Source organism: Sturnus vulgaris (genome assembly GCF_052056855.1).
Source record: "Sturnus vulgaris isolate bStuVul1 chromosome 33 unlocalized genomic scaffold, bStuVul1.hap1 SUPER_33_unloc_1, whole genome shotgun sequence".
In the NCBI taxonomy this organism is placed as follows: Eukaryota; Metazoa; Chordata; class Aves; order Passeriformes; family Sturnidae; genus Sturnus; species Sturnus vulgaris.
This window is the reverse complement of record NW_028275901.1, coordinates 191,400-214,343: the sequence shown is the minus strand read 5'-3', so window position 1 is coordinate 214,343 and position 22,944 is coordinate 191,400. Positions and strand designations below refer to the sequence as shown.

Here is a 22,944-nt window from a genome sequence, read left to right as displayed (position 1 = left end):
TAACCACCCCAAGGACCCCAAAAATTCACTCGGGATCCCTCCTAACTCACGGGGACCCCCAAAAACCACCTGGGACCCCCCAAAACCCCCCCAGGGACCCCAAAAACCTCCAAAATTCTCCCCCTCAGAGCCCCCTCCTCACTTTTAATTTAAATTTCTCCTCCCAAAGCCCCTCAGGGACCTTCCTGCCCCCCCAGATTTTGGGGGGGTCCCCAGTCTCTCTCTGGGAGCCCCCCCAAACTCACGGGACCCCCCCCAAGCCCCCCAGGGGACCCCAAAAACCTCCCCAAATCCCCTCCCCTCCCCTTCAGAGCCCCCCTCGCCTCCATTTCTGGGACCCCAAAGCCCCTCAGGGACCCCAAATTTTGGGGAGGGGTCCCCAATCTCTCTTTGGGTTCCCCCCCCAGACCCTCCCAGACTCACGGGGACCCCCCGAACCCCCCCAGGGATCCCAAAATCCCCTCCCCTTCCCTTCAGAGGCCCCCTCGCCTCCATTTCTGGGACCCCAAAGCCCCTCAGGGACCTTCCCTGCCCCCCAAATTTTGGGGAGGGGTCTCCAATCTCTCTCTGGGACCCCCCCAAACTCACGGGGACCCCCCCAAATCCCCCCCAGGGACCCCCGCGTGCCCCAACGGGCGCTTCCACTGCACCAAACGCCGGGCACCGGCCCCGCACCATCCCCAGCGCCCACGTCAACGACGGCGTCTGCGGTGGGTCAGGGGGCTTGGGGGGTCCTGGGGGGGGTTTGGGGGGTCCTGGGGGGATTTTGGGGGGTCCTGGGGGGATTCTGGGGTGTCCTGGGGGGATTCTGGGGGGTCCTGGGGGGATTTTGGGGGGTCCTGAGGGGATTCCGGGGGGTCCTGGGGGGTCCTGGGGGGATTCCGGGGGGTCCTGGGGGGGCTTGGGGGGTCCTGGGGGGATTCCGGGGGGTCCTGGGGGGATTTTGGGGGGTCCTGGGGGGATTTTGGGGGTCCTGGGGGGATTCTGGGGGGTCCTGGGGGGATTTTGGGGGGTCCTGGGGGGGTTTGGGGGCTCTGATGGGGTTTGGGGGAGATTTTGGGGGGGTCTTCGGAGTCTCTAGGGGGATTTTGGAGGGGTTTGGGGGATTTTGGGGGGTTTTGGGCATCCCCTAGAGAGATTTGAGGGGGATTTTGGGGGGTCTGAGGGGGTTTGGGGGGTCCTGGGGGGATTCTGGGGGGTCCCTGGGTCGATTTTGGGGGTCCTGGGGGGATTTGGGGGGTCCTGGGGGCATTTTGGGGGGTCCTGGGGGGGTTTGGGGGAGATTTTGGGGGGTTTGGGGCGTCTCGAGGGGATTCTGGAGGGGATTGGGGGGAGTTTGGGGGGGATTTTGGGGGGTCCTGGGGGGATTTTGGGACATTTTGGGTGATTTATGGGTTTTGGGGGGTAATTTTGGGGGGATTTTTGGGGTTTTTTTGTGGGGGTTTTGTGGATTTTTTTTTTCTGGTGGTAATTTTGGGGTGATTTGTGGGGTTTTTGGGTTTTTTTGGGGGGGGTTTTGGGGGGTTTCTGGGGAATTTTGTGGTGATTCGTGGATTTTTTGGGGTGATTTTTTTGGATTTTTGGGGGTAATTTTTGGGTGATTTTGGGGTGATTTGTGGATTTTATTTTGGGGGTGATTTGTGGATTTTTGGGGTGATTTTTGGGGTGATTTTTTGGGTGATTTTTGGGTGTTTTTGGGGTCCCCCCTGTTCTGATCCCCCCCCCCCCCACCCCCAGATTGCTGCGACGGCACCGACGAGTGGGGGAGCGGGGCCGGGTGTGAGAACACCTGCAGGTGATACTGGGGGAACTGGGACCGACTGGGAGGGACTGGGACTGACTGGGACCGACTGGGAATGGGGGAATGGGAACTGGGAATGGGGGAATGGGAACTGGGAGAGACTGGGAGGGACTGGGAGGGACTGGGAATGGGGGAATGGGAACTGGGAATGGGGGAATGGGAACTGGGATGGACTGGGAGGGACTGGGACAGACTGGGAGGGACTGGGAATGGGGGAATGGGAACTGGGAATGGGATAAAGGGAACTGGGAATGGGAGAATGGGAACTGGGATGGACTGGAGGGACTGGGAGGGACTGGGAATGGGAGAATGGAACTGGGATGGACTGGGACAGACTGGAGGGACTGGGAGGGACTGGGAATGGGGGAATGGGAACTGGGAGGGACTGGGACAGACTGGGAGGGACTGGGAATGGGGGAATGGGAACTGGGAATGGGATAAAGGGAACTGGGAATGGGAGAATGGGAACTGGGATGGACTGGGAGGGACTGGGAATGGGGGAATGGGAACTGGGAGGGACTGGGATGGACTGGGAGGGACTGGGAGGGACTGGGAATGGGAACTGGGAATGGGGTAAAGGGAACTGGGAGAGACTGGGAGGGGATTGGAGGGGGACTGGGAATGGGATAGTGGGAACTGGGCTGGACTGGGACAAACTGGGACGGACTGGGAATGGCTCCGGGGGGGTTCTGGGATTTCTGGGGTGAATTTTGGGGTCCCCTCAGCCCAGTTTTGGGGTCCGCAGGGAGCGGGGCCGGCGGGAGCGCGAGGCTCGGCTGCGCTCGGGATGGACTGGGACAAACTGGGACAAACTGGGACAAACTGGGACAAACTGGGACGGACTGGGAATGGGTCAGGGGGGGATCTGGGGTTTCTGGGGTGCGTTTTGGGGTCCCCTCAGCCCAGTTTTGGGGGTCGGCAGGGAGCGGGGCCGGCGGGAGCGCGAGGCTCGGCTGCGCTCGGCCGCCCTGGCCAGGGAAGGATTCGCCCTCAGGCAGCGCCTGGTGCTGGAGGCGGCCGAGGGAAAACGGGAAAAACAGGTGGGGAAAAAACGGGAAAAATGGGAAAAAACGGGAAAAATAGGTGGGGAAAAAACGGGAAAAATGGGAAAATAATGGGGAAAAACGGGAAAAACAGGTGGGGAAAAACGGGAAAAAACCGGGAAAATAATGGGGGAAAAAACGGGAAAAAACGGGAAAAACAGGAAAATAATGGGGAAAAAACGGGAAAAACAGGTGGGGAAAAAACGGGAAAAATAATGGGGAAAAATCGGGGAAATAATGGGGAAAAATAATGGGGAAAAACGGGAAAAAACGGGAAAAAACAGGTGGGGAAAAAACGGGAAAATAATGGGGAAAATAATGGGGAAAAAACGGGAAAAACAGGTGGGGAAAAGCAGGTGGGGAAAAAATGGGGAAAACAGGTGGGGAAAAAACGGGAAAAAAACGGGAAAAACGGGGGGAAAAAATGGGGAAATAATGGGGAAAAAACGGGGAAAAAACGGGAAAAATAATGGGGAAAAAACGGGAAAATAATGGGGAAAAAACGGGAAAAACAGGTGGGGAAAAAACGGGGAAATAATGGGGAAAAACGGGAAAATAATGGGGAAAAACGGGTGGGGAAAAATGGGGGAAAACGGGAGAGAGAAAAATAATAGGAAATAATGGGGAAATAATGGGGAAAAAACGGGAAAAACAGGGAGGGTAATAATGGGGAAAACGGGGGGAAAAATGGGGAAATAACGGGAAAAACAGGTGGGGGAAATGGGAAAAAATGGGGAAATAATGGGGAAAAAAAGAGGAAAAACGGGGGGAAAAACCGGGAAAAACAGAGAGGAAAATAAAGGGGAAAAACATGGAAATAATGGGGAAAACGGGGGGAAAATAATGGGGAATAATGGGGAAATAACGGGAAATAACGGGAAGTTTTGGGGGGAGGTTTGTGGGATAATTTCAGGACAATTTAATGATAATTTCAGGATAATTTCAGGATAATTTGGAGATAATTTCAGGATAATTTCAGGATAATTTCAGGATATTTTGGGGGTGATTTTGGGGTGCCCAGGCCTGTCTGGAGGGGCTGCAGGAGCAGTTTTGGGGGGAGGTTTCTGGGATATTTTTTGTGAAAACTTCGGGATAATTTAATGAAAATTTCAGGATAATTTCAGGATAATTTAATGATAATTTCTGGATAATTTAATGATAATTTCTGGATAATTTCAGGATAATTTGGAGATAATTTCAGGATAATTTCAGAATAATTTCAGGACAATTTCAGGATATTTTGGTGATAATTTCAGGATATTTTAAGGATAATTTCAGGATGTTTTGGAGATAATTTCAGGATATTTTGGGGGGTGATTTTGGGGTGCCCAGGCCCGTCTGGAGGGGCTGCAGGAGCAGTTTTGGGGGGAGGTTTCTGGATGTTTTTTTGGTGATAATTTCAGGATAATTCCAGGATAATTTCAGGATATTTTGGAGATAATTTCAGGGTAATTTAATGATAATTTCAGGATAATTTCGGGATATTTTAGAGATAATTTCAGGATGTTTTGGAGATAATTTCAGGACAATTTAATGATAATTTCAGGATAATTTCGGGATATTTTAGGGATGATTTCAGGGTTATTTAGGGTTAATTTTGGGGTGCCCAGGCCCGTCTGGAGGGGCTGCAGGAGGCCCGGAGGGAGCTGGAGCAGCGCGTGGGGACCCTGAGGGCGGCCAAGGAAGCGGCCGAGGGACCCGAGCAGGAGGCCAGGGGGGAGCATCGCCGAAAATGGGGGGGTAAGGGGGGGCTTGGGGGGCGATTCGGGGCTTTTGGGGAGGTTTGGGGATTTTTGGGGATTTTTTTAGAATTTTTGGGGGGTTTTGGGGGGGCAATGGAAGAGCACAAACGGGCGGCGCACGAGAAATGGGGGAAAATTGGGGGGGGATTTGGGGGGTCCTGGGGGGTTTTTGGGGGTCCTGAGGGGATTTTGGGGTCCTGAGGGGCTCCTGGATGTACTTTTAGAGTTTTGGGGGGATTTTAGGATTTTTTGGGGATTTTTTTAAGATTTTTTGGGGGATTTTTGGGGGCAATGGAAGAACCCAAATGGGTGGACTACGAGAGATGGGGGAAAATTGGGGGGAAATTTGGGGAGAATTTGGGGGTCCCTAAAGGATTTTTGGGGTCCTTGAAGGATTTTTGGGGTCTTTGAAGGATTTTTGGGGTCTTTGAAGGATTTTTGGGTGTCCTGGAGAATTTTTGGATTTTTTTTTTAGATTTTTTTTTGTGGGACCCGTGGAAGGTTCCAAACGCGCAGCGAGCGGGGGGAGCACAGCAGGAAATGGGGGAAACTGGAGGGATTGGGGGGGAATTTGGGGGTCCTGGGGGTATTTGGGGGTCCCTGAAGGGGCTTCTGGAGTCTTTGAAGGATTTTTGGGTGTCCTGGAGGATTTTTGGGATTTTTTTAGATTTTTTTTTTGTGGGACCCATGGAAGGTTCCAAACGCGCAGCGAGCGGGGGGAGCACAGCAGGAAATGGGGGGAGGGTCCTGGTGAATTTTTGGGGGTCTCAGGGTGAATTTTTGGGGGTCCCTGGGTGATTTTTGGGGTCCCAACCCCCCCGAGCAGAGCAGAGAGCAGCAGCAGCAGCAGCTCAGGACGAGGCCAGGGCGGCCGAAGCCTTCGCGGAGCTCGACGGCGACGGCGACGGACGGCGAGTTTGGGGGGCCCTGGAGGGAATTTTGGGGTCCCCCAGAGGGTTTTGGGATCCCCCAGAGGGTTTTGGGATCCCCCAGAGGGTTTTGGGGTCCTCAGAGGGGTTTTGGGGTCACTGGGGGGGGTTTTGGAGATTCCAGAAAACCCAAAAAAACACAAAATTCTTCCCCAAAGGTCCCACATGGGAGGGGTTTGGGGGATTTTTGGGGGGTCCTGGAGGGAATTTTGGGGTCCCTGGGGGGTTTTGGGGTCCCCCAGAGGATTTTGGGATCCCCAGGGGGGTTTTGGGGTCCTCAGAGGGTTTTGGGATCCCTGGGGGGGGTTTGGGGGACTCCAGAAACCCCAAAAAACACAAAATCCCTCCCCAAGGGATGCACATGGGAGGGGTTTGGGGGATTTTTGGGGGGTCCTGGAGGGAATTTTGGGGGTCCCTGGGCGCATTTTGGGGTCCCTGGGGGGTTTTGGGGTCCCTCAGAGGATATTGGGGGATCCTGAACATTTCCCACTCAGAACCCCCCAAAAAAAATCCCAAAATTCCCCCAAAATCCCTCCCCGGGGTGGAAGTAGGGGGGAATTTGGGGGGATTTTTTTTTTTTTAATTTTTGGGGTTTTTTGGAATTTTTTCTGGACTTTAGGGTGGATTTTTTTGTTTTTTTAGAGGAGGAATTTTTTGTTTTTCAAGGGATTTGGGGATCCCCGGGAATTTCGGTTTTTTTTTTGGGGGGGTCTCGATGGATTTTGGGGTCCCCCTGACTCCCCCTGTGCCCCCCCCCCAGGCTGACCCTGGCTGAGCTCCAGGCCCACCCTGGGCTGGACCCTGCTGAGGCCGAGGTGAGAAATCCCCAAAAAAAACTCCCCAAAAAACCCCAAAATTCCCCAAAAAAATCCCCCCAAAAATCCCAAAAAATAGACCCAAAAAATCCCCCCCAAAAACCCCCAAATTCTCAACAAATAGACCCAAAAAATCCTCAAAAAAAACTAAAAAAAATCCCCCCAAAAAATCAAAAAATTCCTCCAAAAATCTCCCCAAAATTCCTCGAAACAAACAAAAAAAAATTTTCTCCCCAAAAATATTTTTGAAATCCCCCAAAATATCTCTCAAAAATTCCCAAAAGAATCCCAAAAAATCCGAAAAAATCCCCCCCCAAAAAATAAAAATAACAAAAAATAACAAAAATGCCTCCAAAAAGTCCCCCAAAAAATCCCCCCAAAAATCCTTAAAAAAAAACCCCCAAGAAATCCCCCGAAAAATCCCCCAAAATCCAAAAAATCCCCCAAAAAATCTCTTAAAAAAATAAAAAAAATCCCCCCAAAAAATCCCCCAAAAAATCCTAAAAAATAAAAAAAATCCCCAAAAAGTCCCAAAAAAATCCCCCCAAAATAAAAAAAAAAATCTGCAAAAAATTCCCCAAAAATAGAAAAAAAAATCTCCAAAAAATCCCCCAAAAAATAAAAAAAATCCCCAAAAAATCCCCAAAAAATCCAAAAAAATCCAAAAAAAATTCCAAAAAAATCCCAAAGAAATAAAAAAAAATTCCCCCAAAAATCAACCCCCCCCCAAAAAAAATCCCCAAAAAATAAAAAAAAATCCCAAGAAAATAAAAAAAAATCCCAAAGAAAATCCAAAAAAATCCCAAAGAAATCCCAAAAAAATCCCAAAAAATCCCAGAGAAAATCCAAAAAAATCCAAAAAAATCCCAAAGAAATGCAAAAAGATCCCCCAAAAAATCCCCAAAAAATAAAAAAAATCCCAAAAAAATCCCAAGAAAATCCAAAAAAATCCCAAAGGAATCCCAAAAAATCCCCAAAAAATCCAAAAAAATCCCCCCCAAAAAATCCAAAAAAAACAAAAAAAAAAATCCGAAAAAACCCCAAAAAAATCCCCAAAAAATATAAAAAAAATCCCTAAAAAAATCCCCAAAAAATTTAAAAAAATCCCTAAAAAAATCCCCAAAAAATAAAAAAAAAATCCCTTAAAAAATCCCCCAAAAATTAAAAAAAATCCCTAAAAAAATCCTTAAAAAATTTTTAAAAATCCCTAAAAAATTCCCTAAAAAATTAAAAAAAATCCCTAAAAAAATCCTTAAAAAAATCCCAAAAAATCCCAAAAAATCCCTTAAAAAATCCCCCAAAAAATCCAAAAAAATCTCCCAAAAATTTTTTAAAAATCCCCCCAAAAAATCTCCCCCGAATTCCCCTCCCCCCCCCAGGCCGCGCTGGGCCCCGCGGGCTCCGCGGATTCCGGAACCTTCCGGGAGCGAATCTGGGCCGGGATCAGAGACAGAGCCCGCACCAAGGTGGGGGAGGGGTCCCCAATTGGGGGGGGAGGGGCACTGGGGGGGAGGGGACCCGAAATTATGGGGGGAGGGGAATTGGGGGGGGGAAGGGAATTTGGGGGGGAGGGGGGCTTCGAATTTGGGGGGAGGGTCTCAAAATTTTATGGGGGGGGGGGGCGGGGAGGGGCTTGAATTTTGAGGAGGGGTCCCCAAATTTGGGGGGGAGGGGAATTTGGGGGGAGGGGGGCTTCGAATTTGGGGGGGGGGGGTCTTGACTTTAAGCGGGGGGGGGGGTCTCAAATTTGGGGAGAAATTTTGAGGAGGGGGCTCCGAATTTGGGGGGGGAGGGGAATTTGGGGGGAGGAGGTCCCGAATTTGGGGGGAGGGTCTCGAAATTTGGGGGAGGGGAATTTTTGGGGAGGGGGTCCCCCAAATTTGGGAGGGATTTTGGGGAGGGGGGGGTTGGAATTTGGGGGAGGGTCCCAAAATTTTTTGGCATTTGAGGGGGGGGGGGGGGGGGCTCCAAAATTTGGGGGGGTCCTGGGGGAGGTTTGGGGGGGTCTCCAAAAATTGGGGGAGGGGTCCCAAGGCCTCTTTTTTGGGGGGGTTTTGGGATTTTTTGGGGGGGTTTTGGGATTTTTTTGGAGTCTGGGATTTTTTTTTGGGGGGGGGGGGGTCCAAGCCCAATTTTGGGGTGCCCTGACCCCTCCCCCACCCCCCCAGGACCACCCCGAGCCCCCCCAAAGCCCCCCCGAGCCCCCCCAAACTCGCCCCGAGGGGGAGGAGGAGGAGGAGGAGCCCGAGGAGGAGGAGGAGGAAGAGGAGGAGGAGGAGGAAGGCCCTGACCAGGTTCAAACCCAAAATTTTTTATTTTTTTGGGGGGTCCCCAATTTTGGGGGGGTCCCCCAAAATTTGAGGTGGGAGCCCCTCCCCCAATGAAACCCAAAAAGGGGGGGGGAAATTTGGGGTTCCCCCCCCCCCGTACCCCAAATTTTGGGGGGGGGGGGGTCCCCACACCCTGAATTTTTTGGGGGGAGGGTCCCAAATTTCAATTTTGGGGGGGGGTGGGACCCCAAATGTTGCCCCTCCCCCCCCCCCAAGGGTGAGTCCCGGATTTCTGGGGGGTCCCAAAATCCAAATTTGGGGAGGGGGGAGATTTTTGGGGTTCCCTCCCCCCCCTCCCCCCCTTTGCTGAACCCCAAATTTGGGGGGGGGTGGGGACCCCTCCCCTGACCCCTCCCCCACCCCCAGGTGCCCCCCCCGGCCCCCCAGGAGGGGGAGGAGCCCCCCCAGGAGGAGCCGCCCTTCGACGAGGCCACGCAGGCCCTGATCGATGGTGGGGGGGCCTGGGGGGGATTTGGGGGGTCCTGGGGGGATTTTGGGGGGTCCTGGGGGGGATCTGGGGGGTCCTGGAGGGATTTGGGGGGAATTTGTGGGGGCCTTGAGGGGGTTTTTGGGGGCTGGGGGAGGATTTGGGGGGGATTTGGGGGCTTAGAGGGAAATTTGGGGGGTCCTGGGGGGGATTTTGGGGGGGATTTGGGGGTCCAGGGGACTGGGGGAGGGGATTTTTGGAGATTCCTGGGGGGGTCTGGGGTGAATTTCGGGGAGTCCTGGGGGGGTTTTGGGGGAATTTTGGGGGGCAGGAGTGGGGGATTTTGGGGGGGGAGGGGGGGGTTCTGCTGACCCGGATTTTGGGGAATTTTTGGGTTTTTTTGGGGGGTTTTTGACCCCTTTTCTCCCCCCCAGTTCCCCATCGTGTTTGGGGCTGGGTTTGGGGGTGACTGATCCCAACTTTGGGGTTTTTGGGGGGCTCTGACCCCATTTTTGGGGTGATTTTGGGTTTTTTTGGGGGGTTCTGACCCCATTTTTGGGGGGTTCTGACCTCATTTTGGGGTTTTTTGGGGGGTTCTCACCCCATTTTTGGGTTTTTTTTGGGGTTTCTGACCCCATTTTGGGTTTTTTGGGGGGGTTCTGACCCCATTTTTGGGGGGTTCTGACCCCATTTTGGGTTTTTTGGGGTTTCTGACCCCATTTTTGGGTTTTTTGGGGGGTTCTGACCCTTTTTCCCCCCCAGCTGCCCAAAGGGCTCGGGACGATTTGGCCGCGGCCGAGCGGGAGCTGAAGGAGGCAGAGGAGGGGATCAGGTGGGGGGACCCCAAAAAACGGACCTGGGACCCCCAAAAACACCTCGGGGACCCCAAAAACGGACCTGGGACCCCAAAAATTGATCTGGGACCCCAAAAAACTGAACTTGGACCCCAAAAAAACGGACCTGGGACCCCAAAAACGGACCTGGGACCCCCAAAACACCTCGGGGACCCCAAAAACGGACCTGGGACCCCCAAAAACACCTCAGGGACCCCAAAAACGGATCTGGGACCCCCAAAACACCTCAGGGACCCCAAAAACGGACCTGGGACCCCAAAAATTGATCTGGGACCCCAAAGCTGACCTGGGACCTCAAAAAACTGAACTGGGACCCCAAAAACGGACCTGGGACCCCCAAAAACACCTCGGGGACACTAAAAACTGACCTGGGACCCCAAAAAACTGACCTGGGACCCCAAAATCCTCCCTGGGGACCCCAAAAACTTCCCCAAGGACCCCAAAATCTGTGTGAAAGACCCCAAAAATCTGCCCCAGAACCCCAAAATCTGACCTAGGGGCCCAAAATCTTCCCCAAGGGATGTCAAAAATCACCTGAGGGACCCCAAAATCCACCCTGGGGACCCCAAAAATCACCCGAGGGACCCCAAAAATCCGACCCAGAACCCCCAAATCCACCCTGGGGACCCCAAATCCCCTCTGGGCCCCCCCGTGCCTCAGTTTCCCTGAGGAATTCGGGGGGGTTTGAGGCTCTGGGGGGGGGTTTGGAGATCGGGATTTTTTCGGGGGGGTCCTGGGGGGGTTTTGGGGACCCCCCTGACCCCCCTTTGTGCCCCCCCAGGGCCCTGGAGCTGGAATTGGGGTTGGATTTTGGGCCCGAGGGGGAATTCTCGTACCTGTACAACCAGTGCTGGGAGCTGGGCACCAGCGAGTGAGTGGGGGGCACTGGGGGGGCTTTGGGGGGTCCTGGGGGGAATTTGGGGGAATTTGAGGGGATTTGGGGGGATTTGGGGGGATTCTGGGAAGGATTTGAGGGGTCTGGGCAGAATTTGGGGGGTCTGGGGGGGGTCCTGAGGGGGATTTGAGGGGATCTGGGGGGGAATTTGGGGTGTTTGGGGGGGGGTCCTATGGGGGACTGGGGGGGTTTGGGGGTGTCTTGGGGGGATATTTGGGTGATTTGGGGGTTTTGGGGGGGGTCCTGAGGGGAATTTGGGGGGTCCTGGGGAGGTTCTGGGAGGATTTTGGGGGATTCTGGGGGGGGTGGGTTTGGGGTCTGGGAGGGATTTTGGGATCTGGGGGTGTTTTGGGGAGGGGTCCCGTGGGGTTTGGGGGGGTTCCTGGGGGGTCCTGGGGACATTTTTGGGGTCCCCCTGACCCCCCCATCCCCCCCCCCAGGTACCTGTACCGGCTCTGCCCCTTCCAGAGAGTGACCCAGAGACCCAAAAACGGCGGCGCCGAGACCAACCTGGGGTCAGGCACCCCAAAATCACCCCAAAAACTGCCCAAAGTCAACCCTAAAACCAGCCCCCCAAAACTGCCCAAAAACAGCCCCAAAATATCCCAAAAAACGCCCCAAAACTGCCAAAAATCACCCCAAAAACCAGACCCAAAAACTGCCCCAAAACCCGCCCAAAAACAGCCCCAAATCACCCAAAATCACCCCAAAAACCGCCCAAAATCGCCCTGGGGACACTCGGGGAGGGTCCCCGGTGTCACCTGACCCCTCCCCCAATGTCACCTGACCCTCCTGCCCCTCCCCCACCCTCACCTGGCCCCTCCCCCCTCTCACCTGCCCCTCCCCCACAGGCTCTGGGGCTCCTGGGCCGGACCCGAAGGCGACAAATTCGGAGCCCAGAAATACGAGGGGGGCACGGGGTGCTGGCAGGGACCCAACAGAGCCACCACGGTGAGTGACACACCTGGACACACCTGGGACACCTGTGTGACACCTGAGTGACACACCTGAGCACTCAGGTATATCTCAGGTGTGTCCCAGGTGTCTCAGGTATCCCTGTCCCCTCCCAAGGTGCGGCTCAGGTGTGTCTGAGTGTGCTCAGGTGTGTCTCAGGTGTATCAGAGGTGTGTCTGAGTGTGTCTGAGGTATCTCAGGTGTGTCTGGGTGTGCTCAGGTGTGTCTGAGGTATCTCAGGTGTGTCCCAGGTGTGCTCAGGTGTGTCTGAGGTATCTCAGGTGTGTCTGGGTGTGCTCAGGTGTGTCTGAGGTATCTCAGGTGTATCTCAGGTGTGCTCAGGTGTCCCCGTGCCCTCCCCAGGTGCGGCTCAGGTGTGGCCCGGACACGGCGGTGACGGCGGCGACGGAGCCGAGCCGCTGCGAGTACCTGCTGGAACTGGAGACACCTGCGGCCTGCAGGGAGCCCCCACCTGTGCACGAGGAGCACGACGAGCTCTGAGCCCAAAATGTCCCAAAAATATCCCAAAATTATCCCCAAAATATCCCAAAAATGTCCCAAAATTATCCCCAAAATATCCCCAAAATTTATCCCAAAATTATCCCAAAATTTATCCCAAAAATATCCCAAAATCCCTGCAGGGAGCCCCCATCTGTCCACGAGGAGCACGACGAGCTCTGAGCCCAAAATGATCCCAAAATTTATCCCAAAATTATCCCAAAAAACGTCCCCAAAATATCCCAAAAACGTCCCAAAATTATCCACAAAGCATGCACAAGAATATCCAAAAAAAAAAAAACGGTTCAGAAATATCCCTGAAAATCCCCCCAAAAATATCCCCAGAACATCCCCCAAAAAATCCCCCAAAATCCTCCCCCCAAAATCCCAAAAATATCCCAAAAAATGCCCCAGAAAAACATTCCAACCCCACCCCCAAAAAAACCCAAAAATCCCAAAAAATCCTCCCAAAAAAACCCCAAAATCGCCCTCGTGCCTCAGTTTCCCTTTTCCTGGGATCCCAAATTTGGGAATTTTTGGGCGGGGTTTTCCCTCGGATCCTGAATTTCCTTGGGATCTCAACTTCGGGAATAAAATTTGGGAATTTTAGGGGTAAAATTTGGGAATTTTGGGGGACTTTTCCCGAATTTCTCAGGGTTCCATGCCTCAGTTTCCCTTTCCTTTGGAGCCCAACTTCGGGGATGAAATTTGGGATTTCTGGGGATGAAATCTGGGAATTTTGGGGGCAAAATTTGGCAATTTTGGGGAGGTTTCCCTGCCTCAGTTTCCCCTCTCTCCAAGGCCCATCCCAAATTCCCAAATCCCAGAATTCTGAGATCCTGAAGGGCTCAAAATCCAAAAAAAAACCCCCCAAAAAAACTGGAGGGGGGAGGAAAGGAAAGAAATCAAAACGAAACGGATGAAAAATAAAAATAAAAACTTTTATTTGGGAATAAAATCCGCGCCCGAAATCGGCGGGTCCGGGGTCAGAGCTCCTCGCGGGCGTCGCTGTCGCGCAGGGGAGGGTGGGAACTGCGGGATTCTCGCGAGAATTCCTGAGAATCTCGCGGGAATTCCTGGGATTCTCGCGAGAATTCCTGGGAATTGCGGGATTCTCGCGGGAATTCCTGGTGCCAGGTGTCGGGGGGCTCCGGGGGGGTCTCGGTGTCGCTGACGTAGCCGGGGTCCCCCGTGTAGTGAGTGGGGTAAAGCAGCAGCGGCTCCGCCGAAAACGCCTCCAGATCCCGGCGGGAAAAGTGCCGGGAATACTCGGGGCTGCGGGGGAAATGGGGAAAAGGTGAGAAAAGGGGAAAAATGGGAAAAAACTGGGAGGAAATGAGGAAAAACGGGGGGAAAATGGGGGGGGGATATCAGGGAATCCCTGATCCCATAAATCCCACACCTGGGGTGCTGGTTGAACACGAGGGGCAGGAATTCAACCATTGGGATAATTTTCCTGAGGGGTTGGGCCTCAGATCCCATCAATCCCATAAAGCCCTGACCCCAAACCCCCCCAAACCCCCTCAATCCCGTACCTGGGGTGCCGATCAAACATGAGGGGCAGGAATTCATCCACCGGGATCATCTTGCCCAGGGGTTTGGCTGCCAGGAGTTTCTGGGCCCCGCTCAGGGACAGGGCATAGCCCAGGCTCCAATAGGAGTAACCCGGGCGCAGCAGCTGCCGCACCCCGGGGACGGCGCGCTCTGAACGCTCCGGGTCCAGCCGCTTCCGGCCCAGGTAACTGCGGGGTCATTAATGAGATCAATGGGGTCATTAATGGGGTCAGTGCAGCAGCTGCCGCACCCCGGGGACGGCGCGCTCTGAACGCTCCGGGTCCAGCCGCTTCCGGCCCAGGTAACTGCGGGGTCATTAATGGCGTCATTAATGGGGTCATTAATGGGGTCATTAATGGGGTCATTAATGAGATCAATGGGGTCATTAATGGGGTCAATGGGGTCACTGAGATCAATGGGGTCATTAATGGGGTCATTAATGGGGTCAATGGGGTCATTAATGGGGTCATTAGTGGGGTCATTAATGAGATCAATGGGGTCATTAATGGGGTCATTAATGGGGTCAATGGGGGTCAATGAGATCAATGGGATCAATGGAATCAATGAGGGTCAATGGAATCAATGGGGGTCAATGGGGTCAATGGGATCAATGGGGGTCAATGGAATCAATGGGGCCAGTGGGATCAATGGAATCAATGGGGGTCAATGGAATCAATGGGGGTCAATGGAATCAATGGGGTCAATGGAATCAATGGGGTCAATGGGATCAATGGAATCAATGGGGTCAATGGGATCAATGGGGGTCAATGGAATCAATGGGGTCAATGGAATCAATGGGGGTCAATGGGATCAATGGGGTCAATGGGATCAATGGGGTCAATGGGATCAATGGGGGTCAATGGAATCAATGGGGGTCAATGGGATCAATGGGGTCAATGGGATCAATGGGGGCCAATGGGATCAATGGGGTCAGTGGGATCAATGGGGGTCAATGGAATCAATGGGGGTCAATGGAATCAATGGGGTCAATGGAATCAATGGGGTCAATGGGATCAATGGAATCAATGGGGGTCAATGGAATCAATGGGGTCAATGGGATCAATGGGGGTCAATGGAATCAATGGGGGTCAATGGAATCAATGGGGTCAATGGGATCAATGGAATCAATGGGGGTCAATGGAATCAATGGGGGTCAATGGGATCAATGAGGGTCAATGGAATCAATGGGGGTCAATGGGATCAATGGGGTCAGTGGGATCAATGGGGGTCAATGGGATCAATGGGGGTCAATGGGATCAATCGGATCAATGGGGGTCAATGGGGTCAATGGGATCAATGGGGGTCAATGGGATCAATGGGGGTCAATGGGGTCAGTGGGATCAATGGAATCAGTGGGGGTCAATGGGATCAATGGGGTCAATGGGATCAATGGGGGTCAATGAGGGTCAATGGGATCAATGGGGCTCAATGGGATCAATGGGGTCAGTGGGATCAATGGGGTCAGTGGGATCAATGGAATCAATGGGGATCAATGGGATCTGTGGGATCCCAGAGGCCTCAGGAAATGAGGATCATGAGGATGAGGACTGGGATGAAGATGAAAATGAGAACTGGACTGAGTTTTGGGATGACGAGGATGATGAGGAAGATGACAATGAGGATGAAGGCTCACATGAGGTCCCAGGGGACTGAGACAGGGATGAGTTTTGGGATGAGGATAATGATGATGATGAGGTCTCAGGGGATTGGGATTGGGCTGAGTTTTGGGATGACGAGGATGAGGATGATGGGGGTGATGAGGGTGATGAGGATGATGATGAGGATGGGGGTGATGAGGGTGATGAGGATGAGGATGAGGATGATGATGATGAGGAGGAAGGCTCACATGGAGGTCCCAGGGGACTGGGATTGGGCTGAGTTTTAGGATGACGAGGATGATGAGGATGGGGGTGATGAGGATGATGAGGATGAGGATGATGATGATGAGGAGGAAGGCTCACATGAGGTCCCAGGCCATGCCGCTCTCGTCCAGCTGCTCCATCAGCTCGCTGAGGCGGCTGCGGAAGAAAACCTCGAAGCGCAGATCGTCCTCGAACACCAGCGAGCGCCGCAGGCCCCGCTCCGAGATCTGGGAATGCCAGGGGGGAAAAACGGGATTGGGAATGGGCTGGGATGGCCTGGATCCCCTGGGATGGCTCCTGAGTCCCCTGGGATGGCTCCTGGATCCCCTGGGATGGCTCCTGGATCCTCTGGGATGGCTCCTGAGTCCCCTGGGATGGCTCCTGGATCCCCTGGGATAGCTCCTGGATCCCCTGGGATGGCTCCTGGATCCCCTGGGATGGCTCCTGAGTCCCCCAGATCCCATCCCAGATCCAGAATCCCCCAAATTCCCATCCCAGAATCCCCCAAATCCCATCCCAGATCCAGAATCCCCCAAATTCCCATCCCAGAATCCCCCAAATCCCATCCCAGATCCAGAATCCCCCAGATCCAAAATCCCCCAACTTCTCATCCCAGATCCAAAATCCCCCAAATTCCAATCTCAGATCCAGAATCCCCTTGGATTGCCCCAAAATCCCCGAATTCCCATCCCTGCCCCCAAAATCCCCTCGGATCACCCCCAAATCCCAAATCTCCATCCCAGCCCCAAAATCCCCCAATTCCCAGCCCACAGACTCCCCAATTCCCATCCCTGTCCCCAAAATCCCCAAAATCCCATCCCAGCCCCAAAACCCCCTTGGATCGCTCCAAAATCCCTAAATTCCATCCCAGTTCCCCAGATTCCATCCCAGCCCCCCAGGACCCCCCAAAATTCCCAAATTTCCCCTTCCTCACCTCCTGCCAGACCCGGAAGTGGCTGAGGAAGCAGCCCACCTCGCCGGGGGTCAGGGGTCTCCCGTGGAAGGGGTCCCGATATCCCGGCAGCATCCGCACCCCCAGCGCCTCCACCTGGCTGCTGTTCAGGGCCCTGCGGAGCCCAGAACGTTCCACGAGGGAATTCCAAAGGAATTTTGGGGAATTCCCAACACCCCCCCCACCCCCCCCCGGGGCCTCACCGGCCGTCCACGGCCTCCACCAGTTTGGGGGAGATCCCCAATTCCTGCAGCGTCCGCAGCATCCGCGCCCGGCGGTCGGAGCGGCGCCGGAGATTGATCAGGAAAACCTGGAAATCCCGGGAAAACGGGGGGAGCTGGGGGGGGTCACCCCAAAATCCCGGGAAAACGGGGGGAGCTGGGGGGGGTCACCCCAAAATCCCGGGAAAACGGGGGGAGCTGGGGGGGGTCACCCCAAAATCCCGGGAAAACGGGGGGAGCTGGGGGGGGTCACCCCAAAATCCCGGGAAAACGGGGGGAGCTGGGGGGGTTCAACCCAAAATCCCGGGAAAACGGGGGGAGCTGGGGGGTTCAACCCAAAATCCCGGGAAAACGGGGGGAGCTGGGGGGGTTCAACCCAAAATCCCGGGAAAACGGGGGGAGCTGGGGGGGTTCAACCCAAAATCCTGGGAAAACGGGGGGAGCTGGGGGGGTTCAACCCAAAATCCCGGGAAAACGGGGGGAGCTGGGGGGGTCACCCCAAAATCCAGATGGGAATGGGGAAATTCAATTCAAAATCCAGACAGGAAGGGGATAATCTACCCCAAAATCCCAGGAAAACGGGGAATCTGGGGGGAAATGGGGAGATCTGGAGGACTTTACCCCAAAATTCTGGGAAAATGGGGAAAATCTGGGGGGAAATGCAGAAATCTGAGAGGAAATAGGGAAATCTGGGGGAATTCAACCCAAAATCCAGACAGGGATGGGATAATCTATCCCAAAATTCTGGGGAAATGGGGGAATCTGGGGGGAAAGGGGGAAAATCTGGGGGATTCACCCAAAATCCAGAGAAAATAGTGAAAATGACCCAAAATAAAGGAGGAAAACTACCCAAAATCCTAAGAAAAAGGTGGAAGACTACCCCAAATCCCAAGGAAAATTTGGGAAATGCCCCAGATCTGGAGGGGGAGGGGCTCTGACCTCATCGAATCCCATCTTGTCCAGGACCTTGGGAGGGACCCACACATGGGGGGAGGGCTCGGCCGGAGGGAGCTTCACTGTGGGGTGGGAGAATCCCATGGGAATGGGGCCCAAATCCCATGGGAATGGGGCCCAAATCCCATGGGAATGGGGCCCAAAATCCCATTGGGAATGGGGCCCAAATCCCATGGGAATGGGGCCCAAAATCCCATGGGAATGGGGCCCAAAATCCCATTGGGAATGGGGCCCAAATCCCAAAGGAATCGGCCCCAGATCCCAAAGGAACATTTCCCATCCTGGAGGAGCAGAATTCCCAATCCCAGGGATCCCATTGCAGGATTCTGCTCTGCCCCAAATCCGTTGGGATCCCTTGGAATTCTTCTCTCCCCCAGGATCCCAAGTCCCTGGATCCTTTGGGATGATCCCAAGGCCCCAAATCCTTCGGGATCCATCCCATAATCCTGAGATCCACTGGGATGATCCCAAAGCCCCGAATCCATCGGGATCCATCCCTCCCCAACAATCCCAAAGCCCTGAATCCCTTGGGATCCATCGGGATCCTTCTCTCCCCTGGATCCCTTGTGTTGATCCCAAAGCCCCGAATCCATTTGGATCAGTGGGGATCCATCAGGATCCATTGGGATCTGTTGGGACCCATCAGGATCCATTGGGATTGATCAGGATCCACTGGGATCAGGGGGGATCCATCAGGATCCACTGGGATCCATCGGGATCAATCAAGATCCATTGGGATCCATCAGGATCAGTTGGGATTGATCAAAATCCACCGGGATCAGTGGGGATCCATTGGGATCTGTTTGGACCCATCAGGATCCATTGGGATTGATCAGGATCCACTGGGATCAATCGGGATCCATTGGGATCCACTGGGATCCATTGGGATCCGTGGGATCTCACCCATGATCTCCAGCTGGACGTGCAGGAAGTTCTCGGCCTCGTCCCGCAGGGAGCTCTGGGAGCGCAGCGGCACCGGCAGGAACCCGAACTGCTCCCGGTTGGTCACGAACATCTGCACCCCTGGAATGTCGGGAATGGGATTGGGAATGTTGGGAATGGGATTGGGAATGTCGGGATTGGGAATGTTGGGAATGGGATTGGGATCAGGATGGGGGGGGTCACTCCTATGTTGGGATAACCCAAAACTGACCCAATTCCAACCCAACTTAACCCAACCCGATCATACTCAACCTAACTCAACCCAACCCAACCTAAACTGATCCAATCCAAACCAACTCAACCCAACCCAACTCAACCCAACTTAACCCAACCCAACTCAACCCAACTCAACCCAACCCAACTCAACCCAACTCAACCCAACCCAACTCAACCCAACTCAACCCAACCCAACTCAACCCAACCCAACACAACCAACTCAACCTAACTCAACCCAACCCAACCTAAACTGATCCAATCCAAACCAACTCAACCCAACCCAACTCAACCCAACCCAACACAACCAACTCAACCCAACTCAACTCAACCCAACTCAACTCAACCCAACCCAACTTAACCCAACTCAATCATACTCAACCTAACTCAACCCAACTCAACCCAACCCAACCAACCCAACTTAACCCAACCCAACTCAACCTAAACTGACCCAAACCAAACCAACTCAACCCAACTCAACTCAACCCAACTCAACCCAACCCAACACAACCAACACAACCCAATCCAACCCAACTCAACCTAAACTGACCCAAACCAAACCAACTCAACCCAACTCAACCCAACCCAACACAACCAACACAACCCAATCCAACCCAACTCAACCTAAACTGACACAATCCAACTCAACCCAACCCAACCAACCCAACTCAACCCAACCTAAACCAACCCAATCCAAACCACCTCAACCCAACGAACCCAACCCAACCCAAGCCCAGCAATCCCAGCCCGAGGCGCACCGGCGTGCCGGCAGGCGGCAGCGAAGACGATGATGTCGTCGAAGGCGCCGCTGTAGCCGGGCGGGGGCGGGTGGAAGGCCAGGCTGCCGGAGCGCTCCCGGCGCAGATCCAGCAGGAACGTGGAGTGAACCATGGGCACCGCAAAGCAGCCCCGGCGCTCCCGGCGCCGGATCGGCAGGTAGGCGGGAGTGCGGCGGTAATAGCCCTGGGAACGGGGGAGTGACCACTGGGAATGGGGAGTGACCACTGGGAGTGGGGAGTGACCACTGGGAGTGACCACTGGGAATGGGGAGTGACCACTGAGAGTGACCACTGGGAATGGGGGAGTGACCACTGGGAGTGACCATTGGGAATGGGGGAGTGACCACTGGGAGTGACCACTGGGAATGGGGAGTGACCACTGGGAATGGGGAGTGACCACTGGGAGTGACCACTGGGAATGGGGGAGTGACCACTGGGAATGGGGGAGTGACCACTGGGAGTGACCACTGGGAATGGGGAGTGACCACTGGGAATGGGGAGTGACCACTGGGAGTGACCACTGGGAATGACCACACCCTCACCTGTGCCCGGCCTCACCTGGGGGGTGATGCCACACCAGAAGTTGGAGTAGGCGGCGCGCGAGTCGAGCATCGGGGCCACCACGGTTCTGTTCTCGGCCACCAGCACGGCCAGCGTGTCCGGGTTCACCAGGACATTGTCAGCGTCCAGGAACTGGGGACAGGGACACACCTGGCACACCTGGCACACCTGGGGACTCTGGGACACACCTGGGCACAGCTGGGACACACCTGGGACACACCTGTCACACCTAGGGACACCTGGGGACACCTGGGACACACCTGGGACACACCTGGGGACACCTGAGCCACACCTGTCACACCTGGGCACACCTGAGCATACCTGAGACGCACCTGGGACACACCTGTCACACCTGGGGACTCTGGGACATACCTGAGCACATCTGGGACACACCTGGGCACACCTTAGTGACACCTTTGGGGACCCCTCCCCGAATTCAAATCCCCCCCATTCCAGCCCCCCCCACCTGGCACCTGCGGCTGCATTTCTCCCCTTTGTCACGACTCTCCCCCCACCCCACCCCGGGGCTCAGGGACCTTTGGGGACCCTCGGGGACCCCTCCCCGAATTCGGGGACCCCTCCCCGGGTTTGGGGACCCCTGCCCGGGTTTGGGGACCCCCCCGTACCAGCAGGTAATCGGCCCACATGGCCCGGGCGGCCTCCAGGGCCTCCTGGCGCAGCCTCATCACGTGCTCGTAGCGGGCGGGGCTCCAGTGCTTGGGCCCCTCCTCGTCGGGGAAAGACCTGGGGGGCACCGGGGGGGGCACCTGGGACACCCCAAATTCCCGGGGAGACCCCCCCCAAAATCGTAGAGACCCCCAAAATGTTGGCACCCATCATGGATCCTCACAATTTGGGGAATCCCAAAAGTTTTGGGTACCCACAAGGGATGAGTCCCCCCCAGATTTGGGAAAGAGCTCAAGGGGGGCAGCTGAGACCCTCAGGACACCCCTAAATTCTGGGGAGACCCCAAAACTCCCCCAGGACCCCCCGACATTTGTTCTGAGACCCCCCCAGGACCCCCCAAAATCCCCCAGGACCCCCCAAACCCCTCCCTAAGCCCCCCCAAAACTCCCCCAGGATCCTCCCCAAGCCCCTCCTGGTGCCTCCCCTCCCTCAAACCCCCAACCCATGGGGACCCCCAAAACCCCCTCAGGACCCCCAAAATTCACCCCTAGACCTCCCCAAGACCCCTTCGAACACCCCAGGACCCCCCAAAACCCCCCAGGAGCCCCCCAAACTCTCCCAGGATCCCCCTCAAGCCCCTCCTGGTGCCTCCCCTCCCTCAAGTGACCAAACCCCCAATGCAGAGACTCCCACCAGGACACCCCAAAACCCCGCTCAGGACCCCCAAAATCCTCCCCCAGACACCCCAGGACCCCCCAAAATCCCCCCAGGACCCCCTAAAATTGGCCTTGACGCCCCCAGGACGTACGTGGGCTCCTCCTGGTGCCTCCAGAGCACGCGGTGGTAGCGGCCCCGCACCCGGCCCAGCCACTCGGCCAGCAGCGCCGACGTGTTGTCCACGCTGTGGTCAACGGCCACCCTGGGGGGACACGGGGACACCCGAGTGTCACACGGGGTCACATGAGGTCACACGGGGTCACACAGAGGTGTCACACACAGAGGCACAGTGTCACACAGGGACAGTGTCACACACACAGGACAGTGTCACACAGGGACAGTGTCACACAGGGACAGTGTCACACACACAGGGACAGTGTCACACAGGGACAGTGTCACACACAGGACAGTGTCACACACAGGGGACACAGAGGTGTCACACACAGAGGGACAGTGTCACACACAGGGGATGTCACATAGGGAGCCTGTCCCTGAGTGTTCCCCACACTCCCCTCCATGTCCCCAATGTCCCCTCAGCCACCACAGCGCCATCCTGTCCTTGGGGTGCCGTGTCCCCCCAGTGTCCCCAATGTCCCCTCAGCCACCACAGCGCCATCCTGTCCTTGGGGTGCCATGTCCCCCCCATGTCCCCACACTCACCACAGCGCCATCCTGTCCTTGGGGTGCCTCAGCCTCTCCAGCCCTCCCAGCACCAGCGGCAGCGCATGGGCCGCGTTCCGCGCCAGAAGCGCCACGGCCACTCGCGGCGGCCGCAGCGGCGACTCCGGGTTCCAGCGCTCCTCAGGGAAATACCCGGCGGCCGGGCCGGGCCCGAGGCCCAGGCGGAGCCCCCCGGAGGAGCCGCCCGGGCCGCGGTCCGGCCCCGCCAGCAGCAGCAGCAGCAGCAGCAGCGGCCACGGCCGCGCCGCCATCTTGGGCCGCCCCTCACGGCGGCCACGCCCTTCTCCCTCAGGCGCCGCAACACGACCACGCCCCCGAGCGCTCTGATTGGTCAATCCGCGTGGCGACCACGCCTATAAATAACCATATATGGGCACTGCCCTCGGCCACGCCCACCGAAAGTTATATATGGGTGGTTTGCTATGAGGCCACGCCCACGTTATGTCCATATATGGGTATGTGCTGTGGCCACGCCCCCCTTTGGCCACGCCCCGCGTCCCCTCACAGATTCCCCCTAAAAAATTTTTCTTTTTCCGAGGATTTTAACTCCGGATTTTCCCTTTTTTCAAGGGGTTTTTACCCGGAGAATTCCA

General features: G+C 55.3%; 2 protein-coding genes across 5 annotated transcripts; one reads left to right on the top strand and one right to left on the bottom strand.

Annotated features, from left to right (window-relative positions):
- Positions 1–613: 613 nt before the first annotated feature.
- PRKCSH (PRKCSH beta subunit of glucosidase II) lies at positions 614–13,246 on the top strand (the record flags this gene model as incomplete). Of its 2 annotated transcripts, none has more annotated exon segments than XM_088157440.1 (14): positions 614–710; positions 1,738–1,795; positions 2,724–2,841; positions 4,455–4,584; positions 5,413–5,497; positions 6,276–6,330; positions 7,710–7,796; positions 8,499–8,624; positions 9,027–9,111; positions 9,850–9,919; positions 10,723–10,812; positions 11,277–11,351; positions 11,688–11,787; positions 12,154–13,246. In XM_088157440.1, coding segments are annotated over 14 exon segments (1,314 nt in total), but the record flags the coding sequence as incomplete, so codon positions are not given.
- On the bottom strand, positions 13,209–22,637 carry LOC106864330 (procollagen galactosyltransferase 1). Of its 3 annotated transcripts, none has more exons than XM_088157437.1 (12): positions 22,331–22,633; positions 21,762–21,872; positions 20,953–21,070; positions 20,324–20,458; positions 19,745–19,949; positions 18,735–18,854; positions 17,817–17,893; positions 16,860–16,966; positions 16,639–16,771; positions 15,804–15,931; positions 13,824–14,030; positions 13,209–13,563 (listed from the first exon to the last, which is right to left on the bottom strand). In XM_088157437.1, exons 1-12 carry the CDS (start codon positions 22,600–22,602, stop codon positions 13,275–13,277), a joined length of 1,902 nt encoding a protein of 633 aa, XP_088013563.1. In that variant the 5' UTR covers positions 22,603–22,633; the 3' UTR covers positions 13,209–13,274. The 3 variants fall into 3 exon arrangements, with proteins under 3 accessions (XP_088013563.1, XP_088013564.1, XP_088013565.1); XM_088157438.1 differs by lacking the exon at positions 22,331–22,633 and adding an exon at positions 22,212–22,234; XM_088157439.1 differs by lacking the exons at positions 13,209–13,563; positions 13,824–14,030 and adding an exon at positions 14,034–14,147 and having other exon boundaries at positions 22,331–22,637.
- Between the last annotated feature and the right edge of the window lie 307 nt (positions 22,638–22,944).

Bases quoted from the DNA above. Each gene is read 5' to 3' on its own strand.
- LOC106864330 (XM_088157437.1), bottom strand. From the start codon at position 22,602: ATGGCGGCGCGGCCGTGGCCGCTGCTGCTGCTGCTGCTGCTGCTGGCG. The intron at 16,772-16,859 runs GTGAGGCCCCGG...TGGGCTCCGCAG, and splicing joins GTGGAGGCCGTGGACGGCCG to GGCCCTGAACAGCAGCCAGG. The intron at 13,564-13,823 runs GTACGGGATTGA...TTTCCCCCGCAG, and splicing joins ATGTTTGATCGGCACCCCAG to CCCCGAGTATTCCCGGCACT.